Source organism: Neophocaena asiaeorientalis, unplaced genomic scaffold, assembly GCF_003031525.2.
Source record: "Neophocaena asiaeorientalis asiaeorientalis breed wild unplaced genomic scaffold, Neophocaena_asiaeorientalis_V1.1 scaffold225, whole genome shotgun sequence".
Lineage (NCBI taxonomy): Eukaryota > Metazoa > Chordata > Mammalia > Artiodactyla > Phocoenidae > Neophocaena > Neophocaena asiaeorientalis.
In genome coordinates this window covers 5,134,979-5,147,357 of record NW_020172364.1, presented here as the reverse complement: position 1 = coordinate 5,147,357, position 12,379 = coordinate 5,134,979, and the positions used below count along the sequence as shown (strand labels likewise).

The window sequence follows — 12,379 nt, the reverse complement described above, 5'->3', positions numbered from 1 at the left end:
ACCTTTCTGGGGATGTCTTCCTGCTGCGTTCACCACCCGCGGTGGAAGGCAGTGTGGCAGGGGGGAGGGTGCGGGAGCATGTCTGGGAGATAGCCATGGACTCTTCTCAGTGAACAACTGGAGACTTGAATTGCCATTAGACAAGGTCAGCTCCATATGTCCCCTGCCCCTGACTGGCCACGCAGAGGGAGGCACGGGCCTCAGCTGGGGTGGGGGGCAGGGGGATGGCTGACCTTCCCTACGTGGTCACTCACAGTCACTTTTCTTATTTTTATTTTCAGACTGTAAATACACTGTCCATGAACGCTGTGTATCCAAAAACATTCCTGGGTGTATCAAAACGAACTCAAAAACCAAAAGGGGTGGCGAGGTTGGTGATACCTATTGCCTTCTTCTCCTGCATGCTGTGTCCCAGGCAACAAGTCCATCTCCACAGATTCCTGGGCAGGAAGGGGCTTTGGGAGCTTTATACAGTCCCTTCCTGGAGACGCGGCTTATTCTCAGATCTGTACTTGGTTCCGTGTGACTGGGATAGAGGATGCTTAGAGGGAAGCGGCGGGAGATGTGCTGCAGAACTGGTGAGATCCAGGTCCTTTGAGGCCAGCTGAGGACTTGGGAAGGGGTTTCATTTGTAGCTAAGGGGCCGTTGAAGAGCTTTGAGTACATGAGGAGGTGTTTGGGTTTGCAAATTAGGTTAATTGCTCTGACCATGGTGCCAGAGAGAGATCAGATCAGAGGGGATGAAAAAACTTTTCCAACAGTTCAGGCAAGAGTTAATGCTGCCCTAGGGCCTGACTTGGGTGGGGTCTGCACTCACCCACTATGCTCTGCTATGTCTGCAGTAGCACAGTGATGGCTGTGTCTGTGCTGAGTGAGTGTCCTCCAGCCATGCCGGTTGTTGAGTGTTTTGGCTGTCCCACTGGCTAAGGTGGAAGACATAAAGGGAGAGTCTGAGAGATAATTTGGAAGGTCCTACCCCAAGGACCTGGTGACAATCATGTAGGGGATGAGAGAGGGAGAGAGGTTGGAAATGGCTACCAGGTTTCTAAGGTGGCCATTGGCTGGTACCATTCACTGAGTCTGGAAATAGACTCTTCTTCAAATTAGCAGGGGAAAGGCACTCCGAGTTCTGCAGAGGGAAAACCCCATTGAGGAATCTGAGTCAGGAGATGGCTAGCAGGTGGGAGTGGTATCCAGCCCTCCCCCAGTAGGACTCCGAGAGAGAAGGGCACCTCTAGGGACACGCATGCATGCCTGTGAGACACCGCGTGGCCTCTTGTCTACTCCTTCCGTACCACGCCCATACACACACCGTTCCATGTCCATGCCTTTCACTAGGACATATGGTGCACCTCCTGGGCTCAGGCCCTAAGCCTGCACTCCTGCCATTGCCACACTTGGAACAGAGGGAGACCTCTGAGGGACCAGCGGGGCACGTTCACGACCTTCTGAGTCTCCAGGGGCAACCTAAGTCTTTAACCATCTCTTCTGATCCTGGAAGAGGATGGAGAAGGTAATGTGGTGTTGGGAGACTACCGTGGACTTGGAGTCAGGAGACCTGGCCATGAGTCCCTGCTTGGCCACTTACCAGCCTTGGAACCTAGGACCAGTTCCTTAACCTCTCTGCAGCCTCATATTTTTTCTCTGTAAAGTAAAAATAATAATAATCACAGAACAAATTCATTGTGACCACGTAGATGACAAATTGATTAGCAAACTGAGTTCTTTATACCCTCAGGGGTGAATGGCAGAAGGAGAAACTACAGAGTACATGTGACACATCTTCTAGAACAACAGTTTTACCGCAAACCTTTTGGAAGCAGGACACAGTAACTTAATTGATAAGTAATTTAAAACTTTTATCTAATACAGGCATGGATGGTATCATGCAAATATTCCATGTGTTTTTAATATTGTGCTTGTAGTTGGCACTTCGGGCTACGTCCCCACGTTCCCCCAGAGTCCATATCCACCCCTTCCGCTATTCGGGATACCCTGGTGAAAAATTTTTTGAGGAGTTCTGTAGAATTCCCGGGGGACTTAACTGAGGGCTCAGACCCCCAGAATTTGGTGTCATGGGTCACTTTGCATTTATAGTCACACACGTACACATGCATTCACACCTGCTTCCCAAGTTCCTGGGCTGCTTCAGGGGCATGTCCTGGCCAAGAGGCAGGTACAACCCGCTCTCCAGGAAACAGATGTGAAAGCTGCTGGCTGATGACCCACACTAATCCCTTTGGGCTTTCTCTCTAACTTCCTTCCTGAGTGCTTCTCAACCTTGGCTGCATATGGTAATCACTCAGTGTGCTCTAAAACATACTAATGATGGGTCTCATCCCCAGAGACTCTAATTTATTTTGTCTGGAGTGAGGGCTGGGCATTAGGACTTCTAGATGCCGGCCAGGTGGTCCTGAGGGGCTGCTAAGGCTGAGAGGCACCGGCCCATAGAAGACAGAGGGGGAAGGGATTCCCCATCAGGGGCACCCCCCTAAGGGCCAGGACTGTGCCAGGAAGGCCCTTTCAAATGTGCTGTCTTGTTGAATCCTCCCAGAAAACCCAGAGGTGGGGCATTTTATGCCAATTTCTGCAGATGAAGGACCTGAGACTCAGAGAGGTCCAGGAACTGGCCAAAGGTCACCCTGCTGCAAAGTGGAAGGTCAATGACTCCAACCAGTTTTGTCTGTAGCCCAAGCCCTGCTGCGTTTCCCTGCACCCCGCTGCCTTCCAGAAAAGGGCACACACAAACACATCCCTTTGCAAAGAGTTCCAGTGACACACAGATGAACTGCAAGACGAGATGCTCAGAGGCTTGACTGCCAGAGGGGGTGAACTGTTCAAAGAGCAGGCAAAGTGGCTTTCCATCCACCTCGATTAGCATGATAGAGGTTAGGTAGGGAGTGACCACACTGGTGCAATTCAGCAAAGCAGCCTGGCATCCAGAAGTGCATCCACTAAACAGGAACCAACCCTCTCTGGCCTCCCCGCTCCGTGCGCTCCTCCCAGACCCTTCTCCTCAGGCCCAGGGCCCTGCGGTTTGGTTCTGCAGCCTTCCCTGGTATCCTTCGCTTCCCTCCTGCAGGGGATGCAGCACGCGTGGGTGGAAGGGAATTCCTCTGTCAAGTGTGACTGGTGCCACAAAAGTATCAAGTGCTACCAGAGTGTCACCGCGCGGCACTGCCCGTGGTGCCGGATGACGGTGGGTTGGCACCCAGGGCAGCCCTGCTGCTTTTCAGTGTGGTTTTTTGCTCAAGCATCCTGCCGGAGGGCATGAGCAGAGCTACGTGGGCAAGGCTAGAGAGGGAGCCTAGAGCCCCTGTTCAGTGCCCTAAGTCTAACTGCCTCCAGTAAATCACCAAGATGCCCAGAGAGAGGGCACCCCCCAGGGCTGCTTAAGACGAAGCTGACTAGTCTGCTCTCTTTGTGGCCAGGCAGCTGTGAACAGCAGGCTGAGCCATTAACTTCCTTCGCCTGGGTGTCGTCTGGGCCAGGGGCACTGACAGAGTGGGAGAGGAATTAGATACTCAGTCACCTGCATCAGAGGAAGGCATACTCCTGAGAGCAACTCCACTGCCTGGACAAGAGGCCTGTGCCCACTGCCATCATCCATGACAAATGTCCACCTTGGACACCTGGAGCTGCCTGACCTGCCTTCCAAAGCAGACTCAGTGCCGTGTCATGTCCCCTTGACTGGGTATCAGCCTCAGAAAGGACGTGTGTCAGACTGCAGAACTCTTAAAATGCAGAGGTCGAGTCATGGGGTTTACCTCCAGCCTCTCATGAGTTTGTTCAAGATCTCCTTCCTTCCAGTGTCTCAGAGCCTAGGGAGCAAATATCCCATGGGGGCTCTGGAATCCACGTGGGGGTGCCATACGGACAGGCCACAGGCCTGCTCGGGACCGTTTTGCTCCAGCTGCCGTAGGCAGCACTTGGTCTCCTTTCTCTGCCCACAGCAGACTTGGCACCCATAACCAAGCACAGACACCGGTACACACTACACACCACACACACACACTCTCTCTCTCTCTCTCTACTATACTGTGAAAGCCAGCAGTGCCTCAGGATTTAGAGGAGCACTAGGCAACCTGCCTCCCTAGTAAATTTCTAAACCCTCACACTTGACATTTCCTTGATCACCTTCACTTAACTCTCATCTTCATCTTTTCCTCCAGTTTCACCGCAAATGTGAATTGTCAACTTTGTGTGACGGTGGGGAGCTCAGAGACCATATTTTGCTGCCCACGTCAATATGCCCCATCACCCGGGTAAGTGCTGCCACCCCGATGGGGCTCTGGCTCCCCTGCAACCCCAGCTCATGTTTCAGATGCAGGCAGCATTCAGACATTCACACCCGTCCGAGGGCTCCCTCAGCAACTCTTAGGATTTGTGTTTTCAGCCCAGGTTTAAAAGAGGTCAGTGCTGCACAGTCAGATTGTCAGGGAAAACTTCCCTGACTAAAATGATTCCAACCGCTGGCCACCCAGAATGCTCTGAAATGGCCCAGCAAGGAAAGCGCATTCATTCTAAGCACCTTGCAGGCAGATCGCATATATGGAACCTCAGTCAACACCTGTGCACAGCTAGGCTTCCCAGGCCTCCCTTATCCCTGTCACCCTGTCTCCTGTGTCCAAACATGGACCTCCCTCTGCCTTGAAGATTTCCACCTGGGTGTCACAGCCCTTCTTGGAAATGAAAGATGCAAACTTAAACTCAATTTATCCCCATCTGAAACTTTCTCTGTCTCCTGTGTTGAAGACCCCTCTTTCAAGCCAAGCACCAAACACCTTAACTGTTCTCTTTCCATGTTAAAGATGCTGCTGAGTTCCACTGATTCCTCACATCTCACCCTGGACTTGACCATCTTCTTTCTTATTAAAAACTAAAGAAAAAAACCCACCACTTTAAAAACTATTTGGCAGTATCTACTAAGTTGGAAATACACAAACTCTATGACTCAACAGTTGCCCTCCTGTGAGAAATACGAGCCTTTATTCCACCAGAAGACATGTCCGGGAATGTTCCTATCAACTTTATTCATAACAGTCAGGCACTGGAAACAAGCTAAATGACCATTGACGAGAGAATAGGTAAATAAGTTGAGGCAGATTAGTATAATGGAATACTGCATTGCAATAAAAAACAACCATGCTTAGATGCAAAAATATGGATAATCCCCAAAATATAATGCTGAACAAAAGGACCTAGACTCAGAAAAGATATGGTCTATGATTCCATTGATATGAAATTCAAAAGCCAGGCAAAACCAATAAGGTGTCAGGAGTCACAACAGAATTATGCCAGAAGAGGCAGTAGTTACGAGGGCATATACGTGTGCAGAAATTCACAGAGCTGTAGATTTAAATTTGAGCGTTTTACTATATGTGACATTAAACCTCAATGAAATGAATAATAAACATTGAAAAAACAAACAAACGAAATAGGACATATGACTTAGTATTACATCATTTAGGTAGTGCTTAACAGAGAAACCGGATCTGAGACCTTGCTTCTCAAAGCTCAGGCTTCCAAATCAACAAAGTAGATTTATGCCTATTTCAGTGTTTCCTCTGAAACACTGTGTCCCTTCCAGTGTCTCGAAGTTAAAGTCAGGGCAAGTGATGACAACTGCCTGGAGAGTCCTTGAGAAACCCAAAGGGAACATTTCTTTTTTTACGTCCAAAGTCCCACTTTGAAAAACTCCTCCCTACACTATATTGGTTTTCTATTCTCTTCCTTTATATTAACCATTTGTTTTTCTTCTGATTCCCTTTTTTGTAGTAGGCATTTTTTTTTCAAAAGATGCTTGTCTTTCCTCTCTTTTATAGGACAGGCAAGATGGGAAGTCTGATGGTAGCATGTCAGCCAAGGATGAACTTGTAACACAGGTACCTCGGCAAGCCCCAAATCTACTCACTCGTTCTAAGCTGGTCCAAGGCTGTGGAGGGGGGAACAGGATTTGGCTTCTAGAGAAACACATCTCAACATCTGCTTTCTTATCCGATTGATTATATCACACAGGACACCGTATTTCCAGCCTCTGGGGTTACCTTTGACAACCACACTGTAGGCAAGTGGTGCGAAGGGAGGTTGGTTGATCCCGTGGCTGGCCGAACTGGCTTTATCACCTTTTTAGGAACACAATGCATAAAACTTCATTATGCATACTCCCTGAATAATAACAAGAATGTGGCTTAAAGATAGACAATTAGGTTTTCCAGGACTGCCAAGCTGTCTGCAGAATGTGATCTGCCAGAACAGAGTTAACTAGATCCAAAAGTTCTTCTTCATCCTTAAACGTGTATTTCAGAACTCATTTTTTTAGCTGAATTCACCAATGAACTTCTCTTTGTGCCTTTCACAAAGTTCCAGGGAATGCAGGAAAGGCAGCCTGGTGAGGTAGAACAAGTACCAGAAAAGGAAATAGCACACTGGGGCCTTCTCCTCTGCCTCTGAACCTTAAGTTTCCTTGTTTGAAAGGGGGCATAGCAATCCCTGCACTGCCCACCTCCCATAGATGCTCCAAGATTCAATGAGAACATGTAGATGAGTGTAAAACATAAGCAATGGTGCTTAGTGTGGGAAAGCTGTAGACACCTTGAAAGGGAGAAAGTCAGATGGAGCACACACACACACACACACACACACACACACACACACACACACACACTGCAGGTATGTCAGTTGTTTACAGCTGGCATCTATCTGGTTATCCTGCATCTGTTCTGATTGGGCAGTGCCCATGCTGTACAGGTTGTTAAACATTTTGAATATCACCCCCAGAGATAAAGAATTACTCCTTAAGCTCCAAGATGCTTCTGGGTTTCACACAAATAATCACCCTTGGCAGATGAGAAAATTCCCAAAATTTATAAAGGATGCTGCTGTCCATTTCAAACAATATGGCCCTGTGTTTGGTGAATTTTTAGCATGCAATCTGGAAAAGTAGGCATTAGATAGTGAATACGGAGCAAAGCTGCATCTCTATCGGTGTGTCTTTCTGCTGAAGATAACAAGCATTTATCGAGTACCCACTCTTGTATCTGGGGCAGTGGGGCCCTTGGTAGAAAGGTTATACACACACATGCCCTGCTCCTGAGGCATTAAAATCCGTTTGATGTTTTGTGATATTTACCTGAGAAAATAAAGACATATACAAATAAATGATAACAAAAGAAACCCAGAAGATATTATTGGGTTGGCCAAAAAGTTGGTTCTGGTTTTTCATAAGACCTTATGGAAAATCCCGAATGAACTTTTTGGCCAAACCAATATATGCTTCAAGTGCAATAGTTTTCGTTGCAATGATCAAGGAAAACATAGAGGAAGGAGCTCTTGAATTGGGCCCTGAGAATGAGGAGTTCTTTTTTAAGAGGCTGCAAAGAAGGAAATGGGCATTTCAGGAGGAGAAGAAACCAGTGTGAGCAGCCCCAAAGGGTGGGAATTAACTCCCTAGAAGGTACGAGCCAGGCTTGGCTGGAACGGCAGTGAAGGTTAGAGTAATTAAGAAAGAACAGTAGATTGGGGCTGCACTTAAATGCCTTGCATGCCGGCTTAGGAGATCTGGATTTTATCCTCTGGGTAACGAGACGTCTTTAAAGGTTTCTAGTGATGTCCTGGGAAGGAACTGCATGGAGGCAGCATACAGGGCTTCCCCTGAGGTGGGCAAGGCCCGAGCAGTGTGGGCACTGTGGCAGCTGCCGGAGATAAAGAGACATTCCAGGGAAAGAATTGGCAGGACAGGGTCTTCCCTGTATGACTGGATGAATAATAACAGTAGCCAGGAGAGAGGGCCAGTTTTGTGGGGAAGGAAGATAGGTCAGGTTTGGAGCATGTTCTGGTGAGACATCTGGCTGAATGTACCCCCTGGACAGTGAGAAATGTGGAACCAGGGCTCAGGAGGAAAATGGGGGCTGGAAATGTGGATATGGAAGGTACTGGGGTAGAAGTATAGTTAACTCCATGGCTGTTATTTTATTTGGGTGTAGGCCAGATGGCCCTGACTTTTAAGATCATAATCAGTTGTATCCCTCACAAAATCTAATCTTGTGCTGTGGGCACGATGCCACACCATTGTGAATAATTTGAAGTTGTAATGCCATTGCCCCATCTCTGATCCCAACTTCAAACGCTTGTCACCATTAACACTACTTAAAGGCCATTAGGCTGGAGACACTTAGCTGTTTAATCCCTCAGAAAACTCAGCCAGTGGACCAGCACCTTACTGCCTCCTGACCTCCTCTTCTCCATGCCTGGAACTGCTTCTCTCCCGGGAGCTGTCTTAGCTTCCACTCTCATCGCGTTCCTCCTATTGGCTGAAACAGAGCTAATTTCTTTTTCTTTTGCCTTTTAAGTATAAGATCATCCCCACCCCGGGTACCCACCCCCTGCTGGTTTTGGTGAACCCCAAGAGTGGAGGGAGACAAGGAGAAAGGTATGTTCTCTTCTTTTTCGAGATGGAGAAGCTAGGCCAACTGTAACCAAGTGGGCTGTGGACATGGCAGACCTGTGGTCCAATCCCAACCCTACCACAGACCGCTTGATGACCTGGTCCAAGGGACTTAATGTCCTTGTGCCTTGGTTTCCTCCTCTGTAAAATGGAGGTAATAATCGTTTCTCCTCCCACAGGGGTTTCATGAACATTAAAATAGATACAGTGCTAGCCTAGGGCCTGTCACGTGGGCCATTATTATGGTTCCCAGAATCAGACCAAGTTCTGAGACGTCAGTTAACTTCCCAGCCTTGCAAGTCTTTTCTTGATTTAAGAGACGTGGCAGAGGCACCTGGTTGAGACCTCCTGGCCTATCCCACCCTTGAGAAAGCAGGGCACCCGTCTCATCAGTGAAGGAAACGCCCAGTCAGTGGGAAGCGCCAAGAGAAGGGGAGGGGAGGGGTGGCAAGGGGCAGAGCAGCTCTGCCTCCCAGTGTTCAGCTCTGGGGCGGTGAACAGATCACACACACACACACACACACACACACACACACACACACACTGCAGGTATGTCAGTTGTTTACAGCTGGCATCTATCTGGTTATCCTGCATCTGTTCTGATTGGGCAGTGCCCATGCTGTACAGGTTGTTAAACATTTTGAATATCACCCCCAGAGATAAAGAATTACTCCTTAAGCTCCAAGATACACACACACACACACACACACACACACACACACACTGCAGGTATGTCAGTTGTTTACAGCTGGCATCTATCTGGTTATCCTGCATCTGTTCTGATTGGGCAGTGCCCATGCTGTACAGGTTGTTAAACATTTTGAATATCACCCCCAGAGATAAAGAATTACTCCTTAAGCTCCAAGATGCTTCTGGGTTTCACACAAATAATCACCCTTGGCAGATGAGAAAATTCCCAAAATTTATAAAGGATGCTGCTGTCCATTTCAAACAATATGGCCCTGTGTTTGGTGAATTTTTAGCATGCAATCTGGAAAAGTAGGCATTAGATAGTGAATACGGAGCAAAGCTGCATCTCTATCGGTGTGTCTTTCTGCTGAAGATAACAAGCATTTATCGAGTACCCACTCTTGTATCTGGGGCAGTGGGGCCCTTGGTAGAAAGGTTATACACACACATGCCCTGCTCCTGAGGCATTAAAATCCGTTTGATGTTTTGTGATATTTACCTGAGAAAATAAAGACATATACAAATAAATGATAACAAAAGAAACCCAGAAGATATTATTGGGTTGGCCAAAAAGTTGGTTCTGGTTTTTCATAAGACCTTATGGAAAATCCCGAATGAACTTTTTGGCCAAACCAATATATGCTTCAAGTGCAATAGTTTTCGTTGCAATGATCAAGGAAAACATAGAGGAAGGAGCTCTTGAATTGGGCCCTGAGAATGAGGAGTTCTTTTTTAAGAGGCTGCAAAGAAGGAAATGGGCATTTCAGGAGGAGAAGAAACCAGTGTGAGCAGCCCCAAAGGGTGGGAATTAACTCCCTAGAAGGTACGAGCCAGGCTTGGCTGGAACGGCAGTGAAGGTTAGAGTAATTAAGAAAGAACAGTAGATTGGGGCTGCACTTAAATGCCTTGCATGCCGGCTTAGGAGATCTGGATTTTATCCTCTGGGTAACGAGACGTCTTTAAAGGTTTCTAGTGATGTCCTGGGAAGGAACTGCATGGAGGCAGCATACAGGGCTTCCCCTGAGGTGGGCAAGGCCCGAGCAGTGTGGGCACTGTGGCAGCTGCCGGAGATAAAGAGACATTCCAGGGAAAGAATTGGCAGGACAGGGTCTTCCCTGTATGACTGGATGAATAATAACAGTAGCCAGGAGAGAGGGCCAGTTTTGTGGGGAAGGAAGATAGGTCAGGTTTGGAGCATGTTCTGGTGAGACATCTGGCTGAATGTACCCCCTGGACAGTGAGAAATGTGGAACCAGGGCTCAGGAGGAAAATGGGGGCTGGAAATGTGGATATGGAAGGTACTGGGGTAGAAGTATAGTTAACTCCATGGCTGTTATTTTATTTGGGTGTAGGCCAGATGGCCCTGACTTTTAAGATCATAATCAGTTGTATCCCTCACAAAATCTAATCTTGTGCTGTGGGCACGATGCCACACCATTGTGAATAATTTGAAGTTGTAATGCCATTGCCCCATCTCTGATCCCAACTTCAAACGCTTGTCACCATTAACACTACTTAAAGGCCATTAGGCTGGAGACACTTAGCTGTTTAATCCCTCAGAAAACTCAGCCAGTGGACCAGCACCTTACTGCCTCCTGACCTCCTCTTCTCCATGCCTGGAACTGCTTCTCTCCCGGGAGCTGTCTTAGCTTCCACTCTCATCGCGTTCCTCCTATTGGCTGAAACAGAGCTAATTTCTTTTTCTTTTGCCTTTTAAGTATAAGATCATCCCCACCCCGGGTACCCACCCCCTGCTGGTTTTGGTGAACCCCAAGAGTGGAGGGAGACAAGGAGAAAGGTATGTTCTCTTCTTTTTCGAGATGGAGAAGCTAGGCCAACTGTAACCAAGTGGGCTGTGGACATGGCAGACCTGTGGTCCAATCCCAACCCTACCACAGACCGCTTGATGACCTGGTCCAAGGGACTTAATGTCCTTGTGCCTTGGTTTCCTCCTCTGTAAAATGGAGGTAATAATCGTTTCTCCTCCCACAGGGGTTTCATGAACATTAAAATAGATACAGTGCTAGCCTAGGGCCTGTCACGTGGGCCATTATTATGGTTCCCAGAATCAGACCAAGTTCTGAGACGTCAGTTAACTTCCCAGCCTTGCAAGTCTTTTCTTGATTTAAGAGACGTGGCAGAGGCACCTGGTTGAGACCTCCTGGCCTATCCCACCCTTGAGAAAGCAGGGCACCCGTCTCATCAGTGAAGGAAACGCCCAGTCAGTGGGAAGCGCCAAGAGAAGGGGAGGGGAGGGGTGGCAAGGGGCAGAGCAGCTCTGCCTCCCAGTGTTCAGCTCTGGGGCGGTGAACAGATGGCAGGGTGATCTGGAATCCAGGTTTTAAAAAATAATAAGCAGGGTTTAAGCAAGAATTATGAGAGTCCCCACCCCAGTCCTAGGGGCAGAGCACCCCTCCTGAACTGACCTGATTAGCCTCAAGCTGGAGCCTTGAAACCAAGCCTAGATGTGGTCACTGCCCCCAGCCCTCCTCTGCCCCAACCCCACGTGCTGCGTGTCCTCCTGATCCCAGGGTTTGGGGAACCTTTCCATAGAGGGTCCCTTGGTGCCTTTGTCTAGCCCACAAAGAGCAGAATCATTCTACCTAGAACATACGGAACATTTGGGAGAAGGTCTCCATGAAGGAGAAGGCTTTAGGAGAATGGAAATTCTGTTCTCCGGGTTGCTCTGTCCTGTCCTCTGTGCAAGGGGTGCTACTCCTGGGGTTGGAGACTAGAGTGCTGGATGGTGGGGAAGACCTTGAAATGGGGTGAGGGCATGGGTGAGGCCAGCCAGACCTGGGACTTCAGGGTCTGCAGGGCCTGCATGCACTCTTCTCCCCTCTTGGGTATAAATGCACCCACGTTCCCACCATCAATGGGCTGCAGAGGTACTTGTCCTCCTGTGACTTCTCACAATGACATTCCCCTTCTCTGTCTCAGTCTCTCTCTCTCTCTCTCTCTTTCTTTTTTTTTCCATAGAATTCTTCGGAAATTCCACTATCTGCTCAACCCCAAACAAGTTTTCAACCTGGACAATGGGGGGCCTACTCCAGGGTATGGAGATACGATCTTTACTTCTTATTTCTCTCCCGCGCCCTTAGATCTCTAAAGAAGCTAGCTTTTGGGGGTCACGTTTTTTTTTTGTCTCTTTCATCGGTGGACTTGTCCTTCTTGCCATTTCACTCCTTTTCTCTTCTTTGCCTCATATCTACTCTTACTTCCTCCTGGAGATACTCAGGACCA

The 12,379-nt window shown here is 48.3% G+C and overlaps 1 protein-coding gene across 16 annotated transcripts in view; it reads left to right on the top strand.

Moving 5' to 3' along the window:
- Positions 1-12,379, top strand: part of DGKG (diacylglycerol kinase gamma) — a 230,942-nt gene that overhangs the window by 106,381 nt on the left and 112,182 nt on the right. For 12 of the 16 annotated variants that reach the window (XR_003006270.1, XM_024767827.1, XM_024767796.1 and 9 more), the window contains 5 exons: positions 282-370; positions 4,173-4,265; positions 5,826-5,885; positions 8,352-8,431; positions 12,116-12,190. Coding sequence is in view for 15 of the 16 variants with exons in the window: in XM_024767827.1 (XP_024623595.1) it covers positions 282-370; positions 4,173-4,265; positions 5,826-5,885; positions 8,352-8,431; positions 12,116-12,190 (397 nt within the window). In the remaining variant the exon portion in view is untranslated. Of the gene's footprint in view, positions 1-281; positions 371-1,389; positions 1,514-3,082; positions 3,200-4,172; positions 4,266-5,825; positions 5,886-8,351; positions 8,432-12,115; positions 12,191-12,379 lie in introns of those variants that run through there. The other 4 variants (XM_024767861.1, XM_024767833.1, XM_024767898.1 and 1 more) reach the window with 3 other exon arrangements.